Genomic DNA, 23,079 nt, shown 5'->3' on the forward strand with positions numbered 1-23,079 from the left:
TTTGTATTCACCTAATTTCATGGTTAAGTTGTGGGCTTTAGAGTCAGACAGAGGTAAGTTCAAACTGCAGTGCTGATATCTGCCATTCTCTTTGATGTGTCATTTACTACTTCTGAGCCTCTATTTCTTCATATGTAAACTGGGAATAGAATACCTAACTCATAGGTTTGGAGGAATTACATAAAAGAATGGTTACAAAGTACTTAGCAGACTGCCTGTAGAATGTGTAATAAAACATAGAATGCTATAAAATTCTTAACAAACTCTGGCTATTATCATGGTTCTCTGTGGTTTTGTTTCTGATTGCTCTAATAACAATATCACCCAACCAGATCTGGCTTCTGGACCCAATCTGAGGAGTAATTTGTTGGACTTTACATTCCTACTGGGATTTTTTCATATCTCTCTGGGGAAATCAAACAAGAAACATTTACTTTCTCGTCAAATTTCTTCACTCCCAAGGAAATTATGAGAGTAAACAGAATAAACAGGGTGATATTTTTGCTACTGGATTTATATAACAAAATTAAAAATGATATATTTGTCTATCAGATAATTATTGAGCACCAAATATGCATCTAGCATTGTGCTATTTGTTGTAGAAAAATGTCAGAAAAAATAGAAGGCATTGTCCCTGCTTTATAGATTTCTGTTGGGGTGATGACTAATATTTTTTGTCTCTAAAATAATTAGGAGATGACTTAAGCTATATAATTAAAAGCTGATTTAGTACATGTAGTAGGAGTTAAGAGAAGGAAAGATCCATGTGCTTGGTTTCCTGGAGAGGATTTGCATTTGACCTTGAAGAAAGGAAGACATTTATTGAGATAAAAGTAGGCATTCCAGGTTAGGTGAGTGCCAGGAGGAAATGGCCAGAGCAGAATGAAGGTAGTATTGTTGAGTTTTGAGGGAGGGATTGCTCTCAAGGTTACCTCCTCCTAACTTACCATACATATACACAGATTTTACTCCCAAGGCTATGAGAAGCGAATTTAAAAAATCAGCAGCCCTAGGAGTCACAATATGAAGCAAAAGCAGATTCAGAAGGTGTTAAGGTACATGTATGGTATGTGGAGGGTGGGGAAGAATGAATAAATAATTTAGAGTTTAGGGAAATATACACTATGGAATATTAAGAATAAACAAAGATGAAAATGTGGCTATACTTTTAGTGACTAAGAGACAACATAAATTAAGGTCCTTGGAATTGAGAAAATGAAGAAACAATAGGTGGGTATGTTACATCAAAGAAGGAATGCTGATGTCACGAATAATGAGGACAAGTGGTGAGATAAAGAGGACTATGATACAGTTGCTGAAGTCATAGAGGAAAGTTCGACCTGGAGCTGGTCTTTGGTTGGTAAAAAGAAAAACAACCAAAATGTGGAAAAGCAGGCAGGATGACCCTTAGAAGATATTTTTGACGATGGTCCAAATGAATGACGCAGAAGCTGGAATAGGGACATAAGAAAATGTTGACCCCTTCTCTTCATCTAGTGAGTTGGGGAAGAAGGGTAGGGCATGGGAGAGGGAGATACTATCCAGTAGAGTAGATATAGAAGAAAGAGAAAATATATTATTAAAGGAAATCCAAGACTGAGTTTGGGTGAGTTGTCGCTAAAGTTTGATGATAGGCGTTTTTGTCCACCATTGAATAGGAGATCCAGGCAGAACACTTAAAAGCTATTAGTGGAGAAATTGAAGTAAAGGAGAGGTGAAGATGGAGGCAGGGCTGGATAAAGGTGGGTACGTAAGAGTTTCTTAGCTGCCCTTGAAAGAGCAGCTTAAGCAATACCTCTTCTGAGACTTCTTTGCCTCCCCTGTACTCCAAGTATCCTTCCTTTGTGCTGTCTTAGCTCTGAACATTTATAAATCTTTATTGTAATTATTGGTTTGCTCATCTGCCTCCCCCCTCTATAGGATAAGAATTTGTGTCCCAAAACCTGACACGGTGCCTGAGCAAAGACAGTTCTTAATATATCTTTGTTAGATGAAAAAATAAATGAACATGAATGTGGCAGTGATATACACCTTAAGCATATAACCTCTTAAACTTAACCCATCCCTCTTGGCCCACAATGTTTGTTGAGGTGGTTTTCTGTTAGTAGCTAGAACAAAGCTGTCCAATAGAAATACATTGTGAGCCACAAAGGTGAACCACATGTGTAATTAAAAAATTTCAAGTACACATATTAAAAAGAAGCAAGTGAAACTAATTTAATAATATATTTTATTTAACCAAATATATAAAAATATCATTTCAACATGTAATTGATATGAATATTATTAATTAGATATTTTAAATTCTCTTTGGTACTCTCTTTGAAATTTGATGTGCATTTTACACTTACATCACATTTCAATTTGGACTAGGCAAATTTCAAGTGCTAGATAGCCATACATAGCTAGTGACTACCATATTGGATGATACAGTTCTAGATTCTAGAACATGCCTAGTTTTTCCCCTTTTGATGACCTCTACACTTGGAATTTCCTCTATTTGAATTACTCTCTCTCTAGCTCTTTAAAAATATGTATATATTTGATATCATTCATTAAAGTCTATACACACATATAATGTACAAACGTAAATATTTGTATGTATAATATATATAAGTAGTATAGAGATTAGCACAATTAAAGTTTATTTCTTTCACATTCGAAATCTAATAAAGATAAAGTAGCTCTCTGCCATTTGAAAAGGAAAATGAGGTATGAAGAGTAGGTAGGATGCTTGTAAAGGCCTGGCCTGGAAAATTCCATTGTCTTAATTTAGTCATATAATTCCACCCGGATGCAAGGAAAGCCAACAATAGTGTCATCTTGTGTATCCAGATAAAGAAAATGATGTGATGAACATATATCACTGTCTCTGACACAACTTTATATCTTTTTCTTCTTAATGTTTTGGCCAGCATCTGTAGAACAGTAATGAATGTTAAATAGCAATGATGATAAAGGACATTTAAGTCTTAGTCCTGATTTTAATGAAGGCTTTTTTCATTGTGTCTCCATTTAACTAGATGGTAGATTAGGGGAAATTTTGTATATTTTTTTATCTTAAGGAAGTTTTTATGTCTTTCTTTGTTAATAAGATTTTTATTTGTTTAATGAATGACATAAATTGAAATTTATCTTTTCAGTGACTATGAAGATAATATAATTTTCTTTTTAATAGCTTAATCTTGTGAATTATATTTATAGATTTCTTAATACTGAACTATTTTTTTCCTCCTAAAATAAAGTCTAATTTATTACAATATATAATGTTTTTGAAAAGCTGGATTCTGCTTGCTGTTATTTTATTTAAAATTTTGCATCATTATTTATAAATGAGATTGAATTATCATCTCTTTTATTTTTGTCATTTTGTAATTCACAAAGTGAAATTTAGAGTTTTTTCTCTAGTTTCTTGAACTGTTAAAGTTGCATCTGAGTTAACTGATTCTTCAAAGAGAAAAATAATTCCAGTATTTGGGCCAGTGATTGTTGTCATGGGCTTATGTTTCAAGCACAGTGCCACCAAGCCTATCGTTTCTTCGCAGCAATATCCATTATATCCTTGATTATAGCTATAACATTTAAAAAATTTTGATAAGAATGTTTTCAGTACTTCCAGGCACTCAGTGTGCTCTTTTCTCTTAGCCGTCTGCTCTTATTTATCGCTGCCATGTTCCTGAAATTATATCAAAAGTAAAAATAATAGATTTTTTTAATAGATTTTTTTAATGCCTCTCTAGTTTTCTACATTTCCTCTGTTTCCATGAGCTATAGTTGCTTACTTCCTCTTTTGAAATTGCTGATTTTTCTCATTTGTTCAGTCTTTATTGCTAATCTTTGTCAAAGTAGGACTAGGTTAACCAATTCTTCCAAGCTGATGTAAGTTTCTTCTGTACTTGTGCAGGTCTGGATATGTGGCTCTCTGGGCAGGGATGGACCAATGGGTAGCGAGCATTACCAGGGCCTGTCTCGTCTTTGGTGTAAGTGGGCCAACAAGTAGGGTCCGCTTCCCCCTACCCTCCTCCCTCCCCACAATGAGGAGGAGGATGACTACATGTCTGCAAGTTTCTCTTTGGATGTAATGAGCGAGAATATAAAAATAACCTCTCAAGCAAGCTGAACCGGGATTATTGTGGCATTCTGAGTCCCTCTGCGATCATGAATCCTTTTGTAAGTTTTTTTCTTAGGTACTCTGAGTAATATCTATGTGGTGGATGGCTTTTGTTTCATAGTTTCTCTCCCCATATTTATTCTGCTAATAGCTCCTTTTCTTCCTTTGACAATGTCTTTTCTACCCCGCAGATCATATTAAAGGATTCACACTATTAAGGATTGTTTGTCATAGAAACTTGCCTATCTCCCTCCCTATTTTTAGTCACAATAGTGGGCATATGACTAAGTCTAATGTAAGTTTTAGTTTAAATAAGACAATCATGAGACCTCCTCAATCAGGACCCATTAACTAGTCCAAACGGTGAACAGTGATTCATGCCAGGTCAATAAGAGTCCTTCCCAGGAAGTTTTTGAAGTAGATCTTGCACAGGTCAGCTTGGGAGATGTAAGCTTAAAGGATGTGAATGACCAGGTCCCTGATCACATGGAGAAAACTTAGTAAGAGGAAAGAAGATGGCATGCTAGAAGAAAACAGAGTTCTGAGTACTTGGTTCTGGAATCAAAGTTTCCTGGAGCATCCTGGTTCTTTCTTTCCCTCAGCTGTGCAGTTCTTCATATAATTTTGCAGGCTACCCCAATAAATCCCTCTGTCGTCCATGTCAGTTCCAGTTGGAGTTCTTCATTTTAACTAAAGGTATAGTGAGTACAGGCTTATAATGTATATTGCTCTTTCATCTATTTCATCCCATAGAAATCTAACTTTTCAAGTGTGATCCTTTGTTAATTTCTAGGAGGATGTGGACAATGTTTCTCTTCTTTCATTTGAATTTCCTCAGTGGGAAAAGCAAAAGGGGTATTGGATACATTATTTAAACTTTCTATGTTAATTTTCTTTCCTCCTTCTTTTGTGACTCAGTTCTCATTATTTTTTTTCTAAATATGAACCGATTTTCCCCAAAACACTAACATTGAGGAATAGTGAAAAAATTCAACTATGATAGTAAGAACCTAACAGAATTTGATTCCAAAAATTTGATCCCTGTAAAAATGTTATTTCAGAAACAAATTTTAAGTGTCTAGTGACTTTAGCCGTTTAGCTTTTGTTTTTGGATTAGTTGCAGACACTATCTGAGCATCTACTGTGATTTGGGCATGCACTCACTATCCTGGACTAAACTCCTAGACAATTTGGAAACTGGTGCAAGTTAATAATTCATCCAATCTTTTCCACAGATACTTTGACTTCCATTTAAGACTTGCAAAAAATATTCCATTATTTTAGCAGCTAGAAATTCGCCCTTGCACTTTTTGGTAAGTAAAAACTGTATGAGTAGTGATGAAATTTGGACCACAATCTAAAGTACTGTCTTTGTTTCTGAGAAAATCAATTTTTTTAAACCTATGAAAAGACAAAATTAGGATGTTTAATCTTTTCCGATAACATACTGGAAGCAATTTTTATTTAAAACAGAACTTTGTTCATTAGACATTCTTATACTTGATAATATCATCTTCTTAATAAAGTTATATAAAGTTTAACCAATCTTGGCATTAGCCTTGCTACTTTTAACTACATATCCCTTTCTCAATCCTTCTCTGATAATCATATCTAGATACTTTTGTTTTTTTAAATAAACATCCACTGATCAAAAGAATCTTTGAACTGTCTTTCTGTCTCTAGCTAGTTGCCTTGCTGCAAGTCTGAAACAAAACTGACATGTGCCCTATTAAATCTATCTGAAAGGTTTGCTCTAATATACTATAAAACTTCATGGGGTAAGGGAAGGCAGGCAGCCAGGGTTTCTCTGGCTCTCTGACGATGCCTTCTATGCTGGCATCTCAGTGCTTGCACTTACCTCTAAATTATATATAAGCCATTTTTCTTATTTAGAACTTTGTATCTTATTTAGAACTGCCACTCCAAGCCCATTTCAATTTTCTCTAAACTCAAAAATTCCATCTCTGCAAGAGGACCTTCCCTAACCTCATTTGGTTCTACTTATTCTTCTACTCAGTAGCATCTCAGAACCCTCCAATATGTTACATCTCTGAATGTATCACCTGGCCTTTCACTAAGTTGTTTTCTGTGCATGTCACTTGGCTGCAGACTTCTTTGATACATCTAGCAGTCTTCTGATGGTAATAATACTAATATTAGAAAGCAAACATGAAGGGTTTGTTATGCTCCAGACACGATGCTAAGTAATTTGCTGGCAAAATGTTTAAGACTCTGCTTAGCACATAGTAAGTCATTAATAATGGTTTGTTATTAATACTACTTATAGCCCTATGAGGTTGGCATTATTATTTTTATTTCATAGATAAGGAAACTAACTGTGAGGCACAAAGAGTTACATAACTTGTACAGGGTGACGTATTTCATTAAATGGCAGACAGAACTCAATCTCAGTCTGTTTGGCACCATTACCTATCCACGTTCTTAACCATTACAAAAATTTTGGCTAAATACACACATACACACCAACCTTTTTTTTTTTTTTTTTACAACAATATCTTTGCTGTTTTCAGAGCAGTGTAAGTTGTACTCAAGACAGATTTTACTTTGAAATTCTTTCCTTTTGAAGTTCAACCGCCTCATAGATTAAGGAAAAAGGCACAAGTATTGGTATCTCTCTGGAGAATTTCATTTTGAAATTTAGAGGCCGTTGATATATGTGTCCTTAGGGAGAACAATGAGTTTTTTAAAACTTCTAGGTTGCTAAGAAACTGTTTTTGTGTTTTAACTGTTAATATGCTACTTCAGTCATCTTACTTAGTTGTATTTTCTTTAGTAGTTCTATACACAAATAACTCACATTTGTTCTGGTGGAAAGAACTAGACTATGTCAAGGGCTGAGCAATATTAAAAGTTCATGGGTATATTTATAATATAAATGATTAATAGTAGTATTAGAGGCTCAATCCCGATCATTTAATACATCTTCTTAAAGTTACTTCATTTGATGCTCACAGTGACTCTGTGATGTAATGTCTTTTCTCCTAGTCATGTTACTAGACTGTAGAGGGAGAAATTCCCCCTTCTGTTGTCCCCTAGAGCTGTAAAGAGATCTTTCCTTTCCTTCTCATCTCCCTTCCTTCTCCTTCTTTCCCTCCCATAAGCCACTTGCTCTCGCTGCCAGAGTCTGCTTGAAGGGAACGGAGGATCCCGGGCCCTGGGGACCTCTGAAAGGTTCCCGGGGTCACCGGGTACTAGTCAGGTGACTCAACCCAAGCAGCCCGGGTGCCATAACCATGCCCACTTAGGCAGCAGCACAACACCCAAGTCTCATCCCTGGAAGCTGAGAAACCCTAGGCTCCACCCACTCTCTGGCCAGAATCTGGCACAATTGTCTCCCTCGGGATTTTCACTAGGGCGAACGAATGGAATCGAAGGCGCTTACAGATGCCAATGGTGCGTCTTGAAAAACGTGTCATTTAGAAGAAAGTTCCTTTCCTGCAAGGACTGCACTTGGCGGCGGCAGCCACACTTCATCTAGGGCAGCCAGGCGACTCTTTTGAGCAAGGGGCCGGGAGACGCGCTGGCTGCAGGACTCGAACGCGTAGCAAAGCGGCGCCCTGCGGGGTCCGGTCTGCGGCCGGCGGGCCGCCCAGGTTGCAGTGAGAGGAAGCTGCGTGCACAGCTGTCTTCTGTCGGGCTAAGGCCTGCCCTGCCTGAGTGCACCCCTCTCTCCTGTCCCCCGCCCCAGAAACTATCTCAAGCGTTGCCAGTTTGATTCGAGAGTCCCATTCGGGGGGGTTCTTTTGTTTCTTTGTTTTAATGACAGTTCCCAGCCCTCGGCATGTCGTGCGCGATTAATTCCCTGGCTCTCGTGAAGGCAGCTGGGGTGAAATTTCTTCTGCATCATCCTTTTGGGGATAATTGTTTATGATGTGACGTCAACCGGATTGATTTTTCTCTGTTGAATGAGAGAGAGAGAGAGAGAGAGAGAGAGAGAGAGAGAGAGAGAGAGAGAGAGAGGAGAGAGACTCACAGATGTGTGCGGTGGCCAATGACATTTGAAATTCCTTCAGGGCAAAAGGAGATAGCAATTGGAGCTTAAAAGTGTGCGGTTAAGACTAAAGGTTGCACGGAATTAAGAAGTTAAAAAAAAAAAAAAATCCCCTCCGCAGTGAGCCACTTAGGTGCTCCTTTCATGCAGAGTCCCCTGTTAAGGTGGCAGCGTCTGATAATTAATCTCGGGTACCCAGCCGTTGCAATAGGTTTAAGAAGACGAAGAGGAGGGGCGGGGGAAGTGCGTCACCAGGTGGGGAAGGGGCTGTGCATTTGGCGACAAGCGGCAGGAGATGGGGGTGGCGGGGAATGGGAACGGGAAATAGGTTCTGTGTGCTCTCCGGGGGTATTGTATCAGGAGATGCGGGCCGGCTACCATGTGACGAGGTCCAGAGCTGAAGGGATTGGTGGAGGCAGCACAGGCGGTGCAGCTCGCCGGCTTGCTGTTCCTCTCCTTTTCTCTCGCAGCATCTTCCTGGGAGCCTGTAGGTTAAGCAGCACCAGCAGCATCCATGGCCTATCTTTGGGGTTAACATTTGTCTCCTTTGGCTTCAGCAACAGCAGACAGAGCAGATTTCTCGGCAGCGGCACCAGTGTGAGGAGGATTTAGCTGGGACCTGGAATCACATCCTCCTGTATTTTCTCAGACTCCTTGGAAATTGAGGAATGCAATTCTGCCACCATGATGGAAGGTAGGATGCTTTCTGCTGTGGTTGACTGGCTTCAGGCAAGGTTTGGGCAGAACAGTGTTGAAGAATATATGCAGCCTGTGTTTGTGGCTGGTCTAGAACCTGGTTGCCAGGATTTGCAAGCAGAAATGCTGCAGTTTGCTTGCAGTAGATCAGGGCTCAGACTCATGGAATCAAACCACAGGGCTTCTGTTTAGTACAGAACCTGCAAGCTCCCAGCTCTATTCAGAGTGAAAAACCTAAAGTGCTTGCAAGGAGATGAGATAGAGCCACTAAAAAACGTGCAGAGCAAATAAGTTGGGAGAGAAGATAAGGTTGTCTGCTCTGGGTTCCTGGGACTACACTGATTAAACATTTACAATGGAAACTTGTTTTCTGAAATTGACATTAGACAGGAAAGGTCATTGATAGAGTTATCCGTGCTGTCATTTTCAGTGAACTGTATAAAATTGTTAAAACATTCTTGTATTTTTATCTCTGCAATTTACATTATTGTTTGGGTGAGAGGTGAAGCAAATTTGTCCATAACTATAGTTTTATGGGGATGTCATTGCAACAGAATGAACAATATAAGGAAAATATTTAGGCCTCTTGGCTCCTGACTCAGGGTCTTATTAGGTTTTAAAAAAAAAAAAAAAAAAGAATTTTATGCTTCCTAAATGCATTCCCCATGCAATGGTTCTTAAGCCAAGCATCAAATGATTACTTACTGATTACCTTTTGCATTCAATATTAAGTGTAACAAGAAACTTTTCCTGGGGAGATGTTTAAACTATCTGTTATTCTACTAAATTACCCTTCCAATCCTGAGATAGTGACAGCTGAGACTACCTCAAAAAAAGCAGCAATCTGATTAAGAAAAGAATAGGCAGCCCGACCCTGGCTTTGATTTTCTGTTTTCACACTACAGGATGGTGCAAAACTCCTGGCCTTTCCTAAGATGACAGGCAGAAATTTGTCCCCAGCCTGGATTTCACAATGCAGAATCAAGTGCATAATGGGTCTCAAACCAGCCATGAAAATGGCAGAGAGGCCACCCCTTAAGCCAAGGTCTGTCCCACAGATTTTAAACATACCTTAGAAATGTACCAAAATGGAATAAGAGGAAGATGGTTTTTTTTTTTTTTTTTAAATAGCAATGTAGCCTGGCAGAAATGAATTCTTTTTGCTCTCTCTGCCATCATGTCAAACATTATCATTGTGATCTGGAGGAGTGAAGAATTCTATAGTTAAGGCTCACAAATTTTAGAAAATAGCCTTAAAAGAGAAACTGGGTATCATTTTGTTATGGAGCTTGGTCTTGTTTGCAAAGGGCTCTCAAGCAGCTCTTTAAATACAAGCCTAAATAAACTGAGATTATGAACACTCTAAGATTAAATCATTTTCATTAATTAAAATGGATTTAATCTTTAAATAACAAGGCAAGACAAACAGAAAAAGTATTACTGATGTACTTTTTAATTAAAAGCTCATGTGGATTACCCTTTTCAGAAAAAAAAAAAAAAAACTTATCTATAGAGGTACTATATTTCTTTCTCCAGCTAAATTTATATAGGATTTCTTAAAAATAAATCTGTACACATTTTGATTTAAGTTTAATGTTATACAGGGAAATGGAATATTTTTCATTTTACTTCTTGCCTTGAAAGCTATGGAGTTAAAGTGTCTTCTTTGAAGGAAGTAACATTTATTGATGCTCATTAAAGATTCTCCTGGTAATATCGTCTATTGTGGCATCCCAGAATGTCGGTTCAAAGCCTTGCGATAAGCTTATTTGAGCTGCCTAAACTGAAATGAGAACTGTAACAAAGACTAGTGTTGGAGCTGAATTAACACTATTGCTCTGGGTTTGCCAAATTTATCTAATGAAAGATGTTATGATAGCAGTGTTATAAATTAGAGGTGACACCATGGATGCAGTTACCTTCCATCAGATTTTTGCAAAAGAAGTTGGACAGGTGTTATTATTGGCTTTAAAATTTTAATGAAACTGATAATTTTTTTGTCTACCCGTAGTTCCTACTTAAATGCTTTTCAAGACTTGTAATCTTAATGGTTCAGTGACCTTAGACAGGCAGGTGGAAATCTTAACTAGAAATCAACTTGCCTATCAATGGCTTTGCAACTTAGTTGTCAGTCTTTTGGGCAATGTATACATACATATTTCTAATATTGCATCCCAGAATTTCCCCTCTAAATAACTCTTACTCTGAAGGCGTGGTATAGCAGTTATTATTTCCACTTTCCTCATCCTTAGCGGGCTCTGAGAATGTGTCACCAAACATAGTTAAAATGATATCTCTTCTTAATCAGTACATGTGTCACACACACCATACACACAGAATCACATGCATATACAATCATCCACACATATACACTGCTCTAGAAAGGGAGAGAACCTACATTTGATTTGTGCATATTTATTTCTATATCTAATAAAGTGTATCTGCTGCTCAGGAAAAGCATGGCAATGGCAACTTTTCGAAGCTACTTCTCTACTTTGTGTAAAACAGGAGTAAACAAATATTCATCGGAATGGCTCATAGTCTAGTCTTGTGTCCTCATTTTGATGGAGCAGGATATAGGCTTCATTCATTTGATGCCTATTGGAAACTCTTGTTATAGATGAGAAATATTACTACCTCCCTAGTGGTTCTAATATCACAGAAGGCAGTGAAATAATTCTGCAGGGACCTCAAGCAGGTTACCAGTAGTTTGTGGCTCCATGGTTCAATTCAAATATTTTTTTTATTTAAAAATATCTTTTTTAAGGGACTCGATTTGTTGATTCCTGCATTATCTATTTTTTAACAGTGGTTGCTATTGAGTCTTTCCTAAAGAATGCCACATGATGTGGAACCTTGTGTACTATACATGTAAAGTGAGAGGATGAGCAAGGGGAATTACTTGCTAAATGGTTTATGTATTGGCTAAACTTACAATGCGGTCTATATGATTAACGCAACTATACAAGGACTCTATTGTTTTTCATACATTATTACTAAATTTTGAAAATGGCATTTTAGCTACCCTTCTAAAATAAGTGAAACTAAGTCAAGATTTCTTAGGACATCTGTGTATTTGTAAGGCAGCCTGGGAAGTTTTCCCTTTTCTGGCAGAACTGCACTGAAAGTGCTTGGGTTTTAGTTCTTTATTCAGGCTCTTAGGTATTATACTGGGAAGATAAGTTTGGGGGTACTAATGGTTTTATCTCATATAACAATTTTTTTAATTAACAAGCATGTTGTAAGTCAGGGTTTACTGGATTTAATTATAATGTGCAGAATGATTTTATAAATTTTATTATATTTACTATTCACAATAACCTGCAATAAGTGTATTCTGTATACAGTACTTTTGCAATATTTTTTTCTAAATTGCAAAAATAAAAAATAATACGTTGAAGCAAAATTATAGAGGCATGGAATTTGAACCCAAGTTAATTAAACAACAATGCTCATATTTTTGACCCCTCATATCATTTTAAATAGAAAACTTTTCTTTTTACTTTGGATCAAGGTGGTCATGTTAACCTAATGGAAAAGTAGGATTTAATTTCTTTGGTGTCATATTCTGTCTCTTTCTTTTAAATATGAGTACTCACAGAGCTGTCTTTTTTAACTTCTAGTTAATGCCTTTTATCTCCAAAATTATTATTTAGAAAATTTTGAACAATTCTAGATTGACTGATTCTTTTGTTGCAATGGACCTTCTAATAGTAAAGGCTTTTTGTTTTTTTCATATCTAGAAATGGAGTTTTATTTATTTGGGAAATTCTTTGATATGATCAAAAAGGAACAAAACATTTTGAAGCTGGAACTGTTCATTTTCTATTAGCTAAGAAGTTTTCAAAGCAATGCTTCTAACTCTCCTACTGATTCCCTTTCCGGAAATAGTGAAGTTATTTTCAAAAATCTTAAGCATGCATATATGATTCTAATTATATATCCCATCACTTGTATAATTTCTCTCCTTCAAGTTTCTGTGTCAGAAAAAGCCTCCTAATATGTGTAAGTTCCCATCCAACTCTAAATCTCCAAAAAGAACATGTAGTCTTTTTAAAAAAATAAACCATGCTAGAAGACCCTATATAATTCTTTCTGTTGAAATTGGCACATATACTATCCATGGTTCAAATAAACAAGTTGCAGGAAGTCACCAACTCACAATTATGTTTCTGAAAGTTTGTGAATTGCTCTCTTGAAACAAGTTTCCCCATAGGAATAATGATATAGATAGTGGTTAAAAATCACTAGTCTATCAAAAGCTATTAAAACAATTACCTACTTGAAATGCTAAATATTTGCTGTGAAATGTCTAATGAACAGAACGATTACTAGTAATTAGCTAGAAGAGAACAATGGCATTAAATGTGTTTTCAATCTCTAATATTGCTATTTGAGTGAAAGGTTTTATTAGAGGATATCGAGGAGATGGAGAAAAAATTTTAAGGGGATTTTTAGATATATCTTCAGAAGTTTCAGAGACTCATGGCACTGGATTTTTCAATTATGTTCAATTTTACTTCCATACTTGTTTGCCTTTTCTCGATTTGATTTTATCATATCTACTGCTGTTAAACTGTGATTACTTTCATTATGTAAACTCGCAAATGAAATTAAGAAAAGTAGAAAGAATTTAACTGAAATGACTGTAAAGGAGTTGGAAGGGTGAAAAAGCTTTAGGGGTTATAATGGCTTTGGGCTCATGTATCTAAAAAAGTCTCTGAGGAGAAAGTAACCAAATAACGAAGAGGTCGTAGATAGATGGGAATTGGGAAGCATGTTAAGGTCAGGATCCCTTTGAGAAGAAGGTGAGGTGTGGGTAGATGTATTGGCTCTAATGGGTTTGTATGCTGACTATCAAATGTTTCTATGTGCACAGGGTGGCTTGCTTACCAGTGGGAGAGCTAGTGGAGAAGAAGCTTTAGACTTAGAGAGGAGTGAGTCTCCATTCTTGGAATAAATAGGTCATTTAACTGCATCTTCAGAATGTTAGAAAGATATTTAGTATCTTTACTTAAATACCTTGTTTCATGTTACTTTCCTGTTTAAAATGACTTCTATGTCTTCTCATCTCTCTGAAAACCCAAAGCATGCAAGAGGCCTGCTATGCCTCTCTTCAAACTCATCTAATGCCTTACTTCCATTGACAGCCCTACTGCTGGTCGCAGAGTGTTTAGAACAAATACTTTCCTGCCTTGAGGCTTTTGCTCTGCCTAGAATACTGTTTTGGCAACTCAAAGAGTAACTAGTTCTCTTGCGGTTCCAGCAAAACTGCCTTACCTATCATGCTTGTCATCCAAAACTCCCTGGGCCACCGAGTCCATCTCAGTCACCTCTCTCTTTTCAGAGCTGTATTTATGACTCATGGTTCTTTGATGATATGTGCACTGAATCTCTCACTCAGAGGTAAGCTCCATGAGGTTGGGAATCTGGTCTACGAGTCACTTCTGTATCCTCAGCTCTTGACACACAGTGGATGCTTAGCATGCTTATTTATTGGATAAGTGAATAAAACCAGATGTAAATGATTTTGATGACTTTAAACTTTATATTGTAAGGTATTATTTGGAGCATTATGGTGAATATAAAAAAATACACGCTCAGATTTATACTCTCGTTGGAGAAACAAAAACTGTAAACATGAAGCAGTTAAGAAAAAGATGATGTAGTATGTGGTGCTCAGTTGTGAGATACAGATAACGCATTTTGAGAAGCAAAAGAAATGAAAGAGTCCATTTAAAATATGCACTTGAGCTTGAATCATTTTGGTGATTAACTCCAAGGAAATGATTTCCTAATGGAAAGAGACAAGTTATAGCACAGCTATTCAAAGAAATTTCCAGAAATACCAGAGGCAGTGTTGTCAATATCCTGCACTTTTTTTCTTTCTCCCTTCTGCTTCCCTTGGATTTCTGCCTTTCCTTTCCCTAACTTTCTTATTCCTCCTCCTCACTTTCCTTTTCCTAGTCCGCCTTTCCTTTTCCCTGGTTCATGACCAAACTTAGAAATAGGGGCTTACAGAGATGGGAAGTTTGACTTGGAGTTAGGAAAAGTATTTTTAAATAAATGAATGGATGTAAATGAATGTAATGTTGTATGTATATTTGTGCATACAGTGGCAACGCGATGAGATTTTTTAGATACCAAATTATTTCTAATTGGAGAATTTGTTAATCTCAGAAACCCAATATGTTTGCTGAATTTGTTTAGTTTGGATATTTTGATAGACCATGGACTTAAAAGTCAGACTTAGGTTTGAGTCTAAGCGTTGTGACTGCTTGGCTTTATGCCTTGAGAAGGTTACTTTACCTTCCTAGGATTCTATTTCCTTGCAAACAAAATGAGAGAATTGATCTGTCATATTTCTAGAACTTCCAGCTCTAAGAGTCTCTGGTATTCGCTGAATAATTTGGATTCATCATGTCTACTCCCTCCAAGGTTTGAATCTGAATGACTGACTCCTCTTCCTCCCACCTCAAAATATACTTGTCCCTGACACAAAAATAATTCAAATGTCTTACCATCTGTCTAGTATTGGTTTAATCTTCTTCTGCTGGTCTTTTCCATGTATGCCACAATGTAGTTTTGCATCTTTGCTGTATTGGAAGACAAAAGTTCATTTATGCAATCCTCCTCTACAGCTCCTAGGTGTTAGAGGTTCAATAGTGAACAAAACAAATATTGCCATATTTTTGCCTATATGGCATTCCTATTTGGTGCTGGAGAGAGAGATGATAAAATAAAATGCAGAGTACATTAGATGGAGATAAGGACTTTGGAGAAGAGTCCAGTGGAAGAAATAGTGGAAGGAGTGGTATAGACGGGAATGCATTTGTAATTAGGGTGATGATAGAAAGCCTTGCTGAGAAGACATTTGATCAAAGACTTGATGGAAGGGAGGGAGTGAACAACCATGTGATTTTTTTTGGAGCAAGAGTCTTAAGAGCAGGGGAGGGAGCAAGTGCTAAGGCTCAGAATGTGGGTAGAATAACAAAGAGGCCAGTGCATCTGGAGCAAAGGACAGGAAATATTTGAGAGAGAGATTCGGAGAGGTAATATTCAAATAGACACTTATGATCCCTTTCAGTGGTAGGAAGTCAGTTTTCTTTTACAGAAGTCACTCAGCGTGAGCCTGTGTTATCCATGTGTCAAGCACATTCAGAAGCCCGGTATTCTGATACTGGTCCTAATACTGATTCTGTTCTGACGGTGCCTCTTGGACTCATTCCTCCCACTTATTTAAGTAAATGAATGAATACCATGCTATTGCCTTAGCTTCTGGTTTCAAGCCCAGAGTTAGAGCTGAGAGTTCGGCTATAATTCTAGACGAACATTTCCACCCTAGAGGTATATCCCCATGATAAGAATAACTTCAGGATGAGAACTATAAATCTCACAAATGTTTTGATTATTTACCAAAGACCTTTATTTCTATTTTTGGTTCATATTAACTTCTATTATGCATTAAGACCAATATTTTCAATTGTTTTTAAATCACCATGCAGAGTGATTCATGTTACATATCTTTAACATACGGTATAATAAGGAAAATATTTTGTGACATTTACAAACACTTCAATGTTTCCAAAATGCTTCATTCATTCAAGAGTTACATCTGGAGAAGATGCTCAACTTCACTAGCTATTAGGGAAATGCAAATCAAAACCACAATGAGATACCATCTCACACCTGTAAGAATGGCTGTTATCAACAGGACAAGTAATAACAAGTGTTAGAGGGAATACGGAGAAAAAAGAACCCTCGTACCCTGATGGTGTTCAGAATGCAAATTGGTACAGCCACTATGGAAAACAGTATGGAAGTTCCTCAAAAAACTAAGAATTGAATTACCATATGACCCAGTAATCCCTCTTCTGGGTATTTACACCCCACAAAATGAAAACATTTATCTGCAAAGATATACCTACCCCGATGTTCATAGCAGCAGCATTGATGGTGGCCAGGACATGGAAATGACCAAAGTGTCCTATGATGCATAATTGGATAAAGAAGATGTGGTACATATATTCAATGGAATATTACTCAGCCAAAAAAAAATGATGAAATACTGTCATTTGCAACAACATAGATAGATCTTGAGATGGTCATGTTAAGCTAAATAGGTCAGTCAGAAAAAGTTGAAAATCATATGATATCACTTGTTTGTGAGGTATAAAACTGAAAGCAACAAGCAAATATGACAAACAAACAGACTCATAGACACAGACAGCGGATTAGTGGTTACCAGAGGGAAGGGAGGTGAGGGAGGTAGATAGAGGTGAAAGGGGTCAAATATTTGGTGATGTAATATATATATATATATACGATTTTCTGTAAATGATACACTTGAAATTCATTTGATTTTGTTAATCAATGTCACCTCAGTGTTTTTTAATAGAAAAAGAGGAAGGTATATCTGGAGCTTTTTCCTTAGTCTCAGTTGCTGTTCTATGCACTGTGAATATGACAGCAAGAAAAGGGCAACTGTGTTCTCTGTCCTAGAAGCTTCAAGTCTAGTATATATTATCGCATACTTGTGTACATATTTTAATCTCACATCATCTCAGTGTGTGGTAAAAAGAATAGGTATTACTATCTTTATTTCAAATAGGAGGCAATTAGGGCCCAATGAAGTGACATGTTCAAGGTGACCACCTTACCAGGTGACAGAAGCAGCATTTGTTAGACAAACTTGACTCCTAGTCAAGTGCTCTTTATTTGCATAATGGTGTAACTGAGAAGTCCTGCTCATATTTGAAATCATTTGGCCTGGGTTTCTGGCTGACAAGCAAATAAGCGGTTCATCTAAATTTGACATGGTATTTCAAAAGCCTTCTTCAGAACTAAGCAGGTTAATTTTATTATCAGGTCATGATCCTCAGAGCAGCCATTAGCCTGAAGAAGACTATCTAACACAGAAGTCTTTTGTCCCAGTGGACTCTTTCCAGTGGCACTCGTTGATTTCCTAGAATTTTATGATGAGAAAGGACATGTAATATCACTAGGCCAGTGGACTCTAAACTTTCACAGCTCCTATTCTACAAAACATTTTATCAGCAAGCATGGCTTCCACTATGAACAAAAGCCCTTTTTCCTTCATAAGGACAGCTAGGTGTTCACTGACATTCCATGAAAGCCTTGGCCATTATCATATGAAAACACGATGGTGTGGGCTACAACTGACGATTAACCAAACCAATTGAATTCAACCTCATTTTGCAGTTTAGGAAACCAAAGCCAAATGAAATAACTTACCCAAGGGTTTTTGTTCTCTCTGTAAGAGGACAAGTCAAAGTTTATTTCAGTAATGATTCCCAAAATGTGAATAGACAAAGACTTAGAATGGTATCTTTCACATTCAAAGGTGCTGAGGCTGGTTGGGTAACTGCCCAAAGACACACAAATGAATGTGTCCCCAGGGTCTTCACTCTACTGAGTACACATACAATGTGGCCATTTATAGCGCTCTCCTGTGCTTCCGTGGCTCCTGCATCTGCTGTCAGTACCCGGTGGAGGGGAAGACCAAGACTTGAAGAAGCTGTACCTCCTGACTACCTGTGTGACCTTGAGTGAGTTCTGAAACTGCTTTGACCTCAGCTTCTTCATTGGTAAGATAGGGACAATGCTGATTTTCTTCCTCATAGAGTCATCATGAAGATCAGAAGAGTTAATAAATATGAAAGCATCTGAAAAAATGTGGCACAAATGGCAGTTATTTTCTCAGATGACTCTCTCTCTCGGCTTGGTTGTTACATGTGGTTTCTTAGCATTCAGTGATTAGGCGTCACTATTTGTTATTTTGCCTTTCAGGTAGGTTATTGCTGCATCTCTTCTGCAGATAGGCCTTACAGATGTCCCTCTTCTCTTCACACACTGTTAATTACTAGCATGTTCTATCATACTCTATGTCCAGGTGCTACACTCCCCCTTTCTTGACCTTTGAAGGCATCGCTAATCAATCATAGCTGTCTTTTTCTCTGGCCTCAGCATCTATCTCACCATCGCATCCCAGGCTACCTGTGCCAGTTGATTGGAATTGGCACGTGAGATTATATCAGTTTGCTTTTCCTCCCATGAGCAATTTCCCAAAGTCGAAATACAGTGAATAAAACTGGAATATAGGTGGTCTAGCTGTGCATCCAGCTTTTACAAATGACCTTAATAAATCACTGAAAAATGACATGTGAAAAATTGCTCACAGTACTGGTTATAGCAGGAAATAGTCTGTAAGCATGTAGCAGGTAGAACTTGACTCCTGTGCTGTTGACTTTAACCATCAAGTTTCTCTTAGCCTCCTTGTGCCCGCAATTCAAAGAACTGTGTCTACCAAGAAGCCAAGCCAGAGTCAGTATTCGCATTCATTCCTGATTCCTCATTCCTTGCTGCCTCACATCAGTAAGCCCTCAAGAGCCATCGATTATCCTTCCTAAGTAGCTCTTGACTCTATTCTCTCCATTTCCTCCCCTGCTTCCATACCCGATCAGACCTTGCTGCTTCCACCTTCCAGCTCATCTTCCTCATAGCCATCAACAAGATCACTTTTGTCATCTGCCTTTGGTTGCTCCCCATCCTTTTAAGATGAAGTCCAAATACCTCATTGTGCTGTGCAACACTTTCACACACGGACTGCCTTGCACCCTCACAGCACACTGCCCCTGCAAGACAGGAGCTCTCTGCCTTTCTCTTTTCCTTACATGTGATATTCCTTCCCTTCTCTGTACAGTAACAGTCTGTTCTGATTATTCAAGTTCAAACAATAGTGTCCTCTTCAACAAAGCCTTCCCATATTCCTTGAAAGTGAAGTGCTCCCTTCCCTGTGTTCATTTAGCTTTCAATTCTCACCTTCCAAGGGCAGGAAGCAGAAGGTTTAAGAGCACTGGCTGTGGAGTCAGACTGACCTCGGTTAAATCCTATCTGTATGACCTTGAGAAGCTAGTGAACCTTTCCTCCTCTGGAAAATGGGAGTAATAACAATAGTCTCTTTTTCATGGGTAATTTAATTGTGTAAAGTTGTAAGGATTAATCAGAAAGTGCACTTGTAGCATTCGGAGTTCTCCAGGGATACAGAACCAATAGGGAGGAGGTGGGATGAGAGAGAGAGAGAGAGAGAGAGAGAGAGAGAGAGAGAGAGAGAGAGAAGAGAGAGGAGAAAGAGAGAATTTTAAAGAATTGGATCACTTGATTGTGGGAACTGGCATTGCAAATCCATGGTCTGTAGGGCAGGCTGGCAGGCTGGCAACTTAGGTAGGGGTTGACTGTAGTCTTGAGGCAAAGGGTTAAGCTCTCAGTAGATCTTGGCTGCTATTTCTTGTCCTTATACTTTGTTCCTCCCCCAAGAACCAAGGACTCTGCCAGAATAGGAGCCAGCCATGTCTTACTCATTTTTTATTCCTAGTATGTGACATGTGGAAGTGCTCAATAAATCTCCAGTGAATGAAGAAATTCTTTTGAGGCATTATAGACTTTGGGGGGAATATTCAAGTCACCCAGTATATGGTTATCATAAGAATTAAATGAGTTAATATGTGCAAAACATTATTTGGTCCATAGTAAGGTTTATTAAATGTTACTCTGCTGGGCACATCAAAAGCTCCAGCATAGTTCCTGGATGTCAGGCAGTACCCAGGATTATGTTTTGCCCGCCTTCCCCAAAGCACCCATCTGCTGTGTGGGCTCGCTCTGGCCGAGAGCCACACTCTGGTTCCAGGAGCATGTAGTTAATCTAGTATCTTACACATTCATCCTGACTTCTTTAATTATTTTTCTCTCATTTTGAGAGACCAGATTTCATTGTAGAACATTTGGAAAATAGGGAGATACAAAGAAGAAATCGAAATCACATTATTATGAAATAACTAACCACTGCTACAATTTGTGTAGAACATGAGCACTGGGGACAGACCATCTGAAGCCCTCTAAGCTTCAGCAATATCATCAATAAAGTGGGTGAAATAACACCTACCACATAAGATTGTGAAGAAATGAAATAAGATACTGTATGAACTGCATTTAGCATTTACATGGCATGTTAAGTAAGCACTCAATGAATGCTAGCTCTTAAAAACTTTATAGTCAAAATATATATTTGTATTAAAGAGCCCAATTTATCATTACAAAACATGCTCATATGTATACATATATGTGTATATACATACACACATATAACTTTTTTACTCTACATTAGATCGTAACCATTGTCTTAGGCAGCATGTATATTAAAAGCATGGGATCTGAAGACAAATCTCTCTACTTTTGCCAAATATATGAGTTTATGCAAGTTATTTAACCCTTTTGTTCCTCAGTTTCTTCTGTATGAGATAATCTCTATCTGAAATTATTATAAAGATTAAATTAGTTTAATATATATAGTTTTTTATTATAATATATATGATATATATGATTTATAAAATAAATAAAGAACAGTATTTGATAGAGTAAATGCTCAATCAATAAATGTTAGTTGTCATTGTTGTTGTCATGAAACAGTCTCCAAAACATTACTTTTACTGGTTGTATAATATTCCATTACATTTTAATTTACTTTACTATTCCTCTGTTAAAAATTTAGACTGTTAGCTAGAGCTCGATTTGTGTACTGATGAGTCATATGATATGGTAGGAATTCTTGATGCTAATGTAATAAGATAGCTTGGTGAGGCAGTAAGAGTTCTGTATTGGGTTCTAGTCCTGACTGTTCCAGCCAACTGAATGACTTCAGACAAGCCATTTAACATTGAGAAGAGAAAGCAAAGTAGTCGAAAGGGAAATTGATTTTAATTCAAAAAATTCTAACATCTCCTGGCACCATTCTTCATTAGTTATGAGAATGAGGGAAATAATTTGCCAGGTGGGTAGTAACTGATTTTTTATGTCCTTTTTGAAGATCCTGGCTGTGTTTCTTGAGCAAGTCACAATCTCTTTATTTTCCCATCTGTAGAATGGTAAATGATGTGAGCTCTCCTGCTTTTCTCACTGTGTTATAAATATCAAAGCACAAATATATGTGAAAGTATTTTGAAAACTATAAATATTTATATAAATATAATGTGGTATTAGGGCTATTATATTTAGTATCTATGAAACAGTTTTCAAGAGAGGGGTTAGATTAGATAAGTTTGTAGGTACTAACTAGTTTTAAGATTCTGTGATCTAGTACTAGGATTTCAGGCTGTATCCTCACCATGGTTAACCCCCCTCTCTCTACCTTCCATATTTCATGCATACAAATGATTTTTCTTGTTTCTGGATACCAGGAGAGAAACGCCTTTCCTAATTTGATGAATTATTTATTTGAATGTGGGATGCTATATATAATTTTGTTAAATTGGGTAAAAATATTGTTGCAATAATGAATATGTAGCGGGACAATTTTAAAATATATTTTAAAGTGTGTTCAGCTGAAATACATCTTTGTCTAGTTACAAATACAAATATATAGTTCTTTATATAATTTCAGCATAGTATAATCCACCTAATCTAATTGTCAGATCAAATTATTTAATCTTGATCCCTTCTCTTGAGTTTTCTGCCATCTTCTATCTTCGTGGCAACCCACTTCAAGTTGGCACATTGAAGAGCAGAGTTGTTCTCTGATAAATTATAACTGAGATACAAAGCAAGGTTTTTAATGAAAAATGGAATGCTATAAACTAGCTACGATTCTGGGTATGGGATACAAGTGAGCAAAACACATAGTCCTTGCTTTCATGGAGCTTGCATTCCATTATGAGGAGACAAAGCTAACAAACCAAGTGAATAAAAAAAGAGTTTCAGATGGTGGTAAAATCAATAAAAGTAAGTAAAAATCATGTGGAAGAAAATGAGGAGTGGTAGTGAAAGCTATTTTAGATGGTCAGGGAAGGCATTTAGGCTGTGACATGTAAAGCTCTGGGAACAGAGTATTTCAAGAGTGAGAAATACAGAGGTAGAGGGTCTGGAACTTGGTAAACTCAAGGAATAAAAGGGAAGTCAGTGTGGCTGCAGACCAGTGAAGGAGGCGGAAGGAGACAGGAGAGAAAAAAAGCAAGATTCAGATCAGGTAGGGTTTTGTGAGCAACGGAGATGATCTGGAAGTTTTTCAGAGGGAATGGGAAGCCACTGGAGGGATTTAAGGAGAAGGTCGTGCTTCCATTGTATCGGCAAACAATTACTTTAGATGTTGGATGGACTTGAGTAGCTATACATGGCATTCTGGTTTTTTGTTTGTTTTTTTGAGAGGAGGTTGTCTTGAATCAAATCTGTGTCTGAGTAAAAAACACTC

General features: G+C 37.4%; 1 protein-coding gene across 1 annotated transcript in view; it reads left to right on the forward strand.

Moving 5' to 3' along the window:
• Nucleotides 1–8,542: 8,542 nt before the first annotated feature.
• The window catches only part of SGIP1 (SH3 domain GRB2 like endophilin interacting protein 1), a 183,368-nt gene continuing 168,831 nt past the window's right edge, over nucleotides 8,543–23,079 (forward strand). Inside the window, 1 exon segment of the mRNA XM_015595069.1 lies at nucleotides 8,543–8,817. Within this exon segment, the coding sequence (XP_015450555.1) occupies nucleotides 8,808–8,817 (10 nt within the window). The 5' untranslated portion in view covers nucleotides 8,543–8,807.

The sequence above is a fragment of the Pteropus alecto genome, unplaced genomic scaffold (assembly GCF_000325575.1).
Source record: "Pteropus alecto unplaced genomic scaffold, ASM32557v1 scaffold25, whole genome shotgun sequence".
Classification (NCBI taxonomy): Eukaryota; Metazoa; Chordata; class Mammalia; order Chiroptera; family Pteropodidae; genus Pteropus; species Pteropus alecto.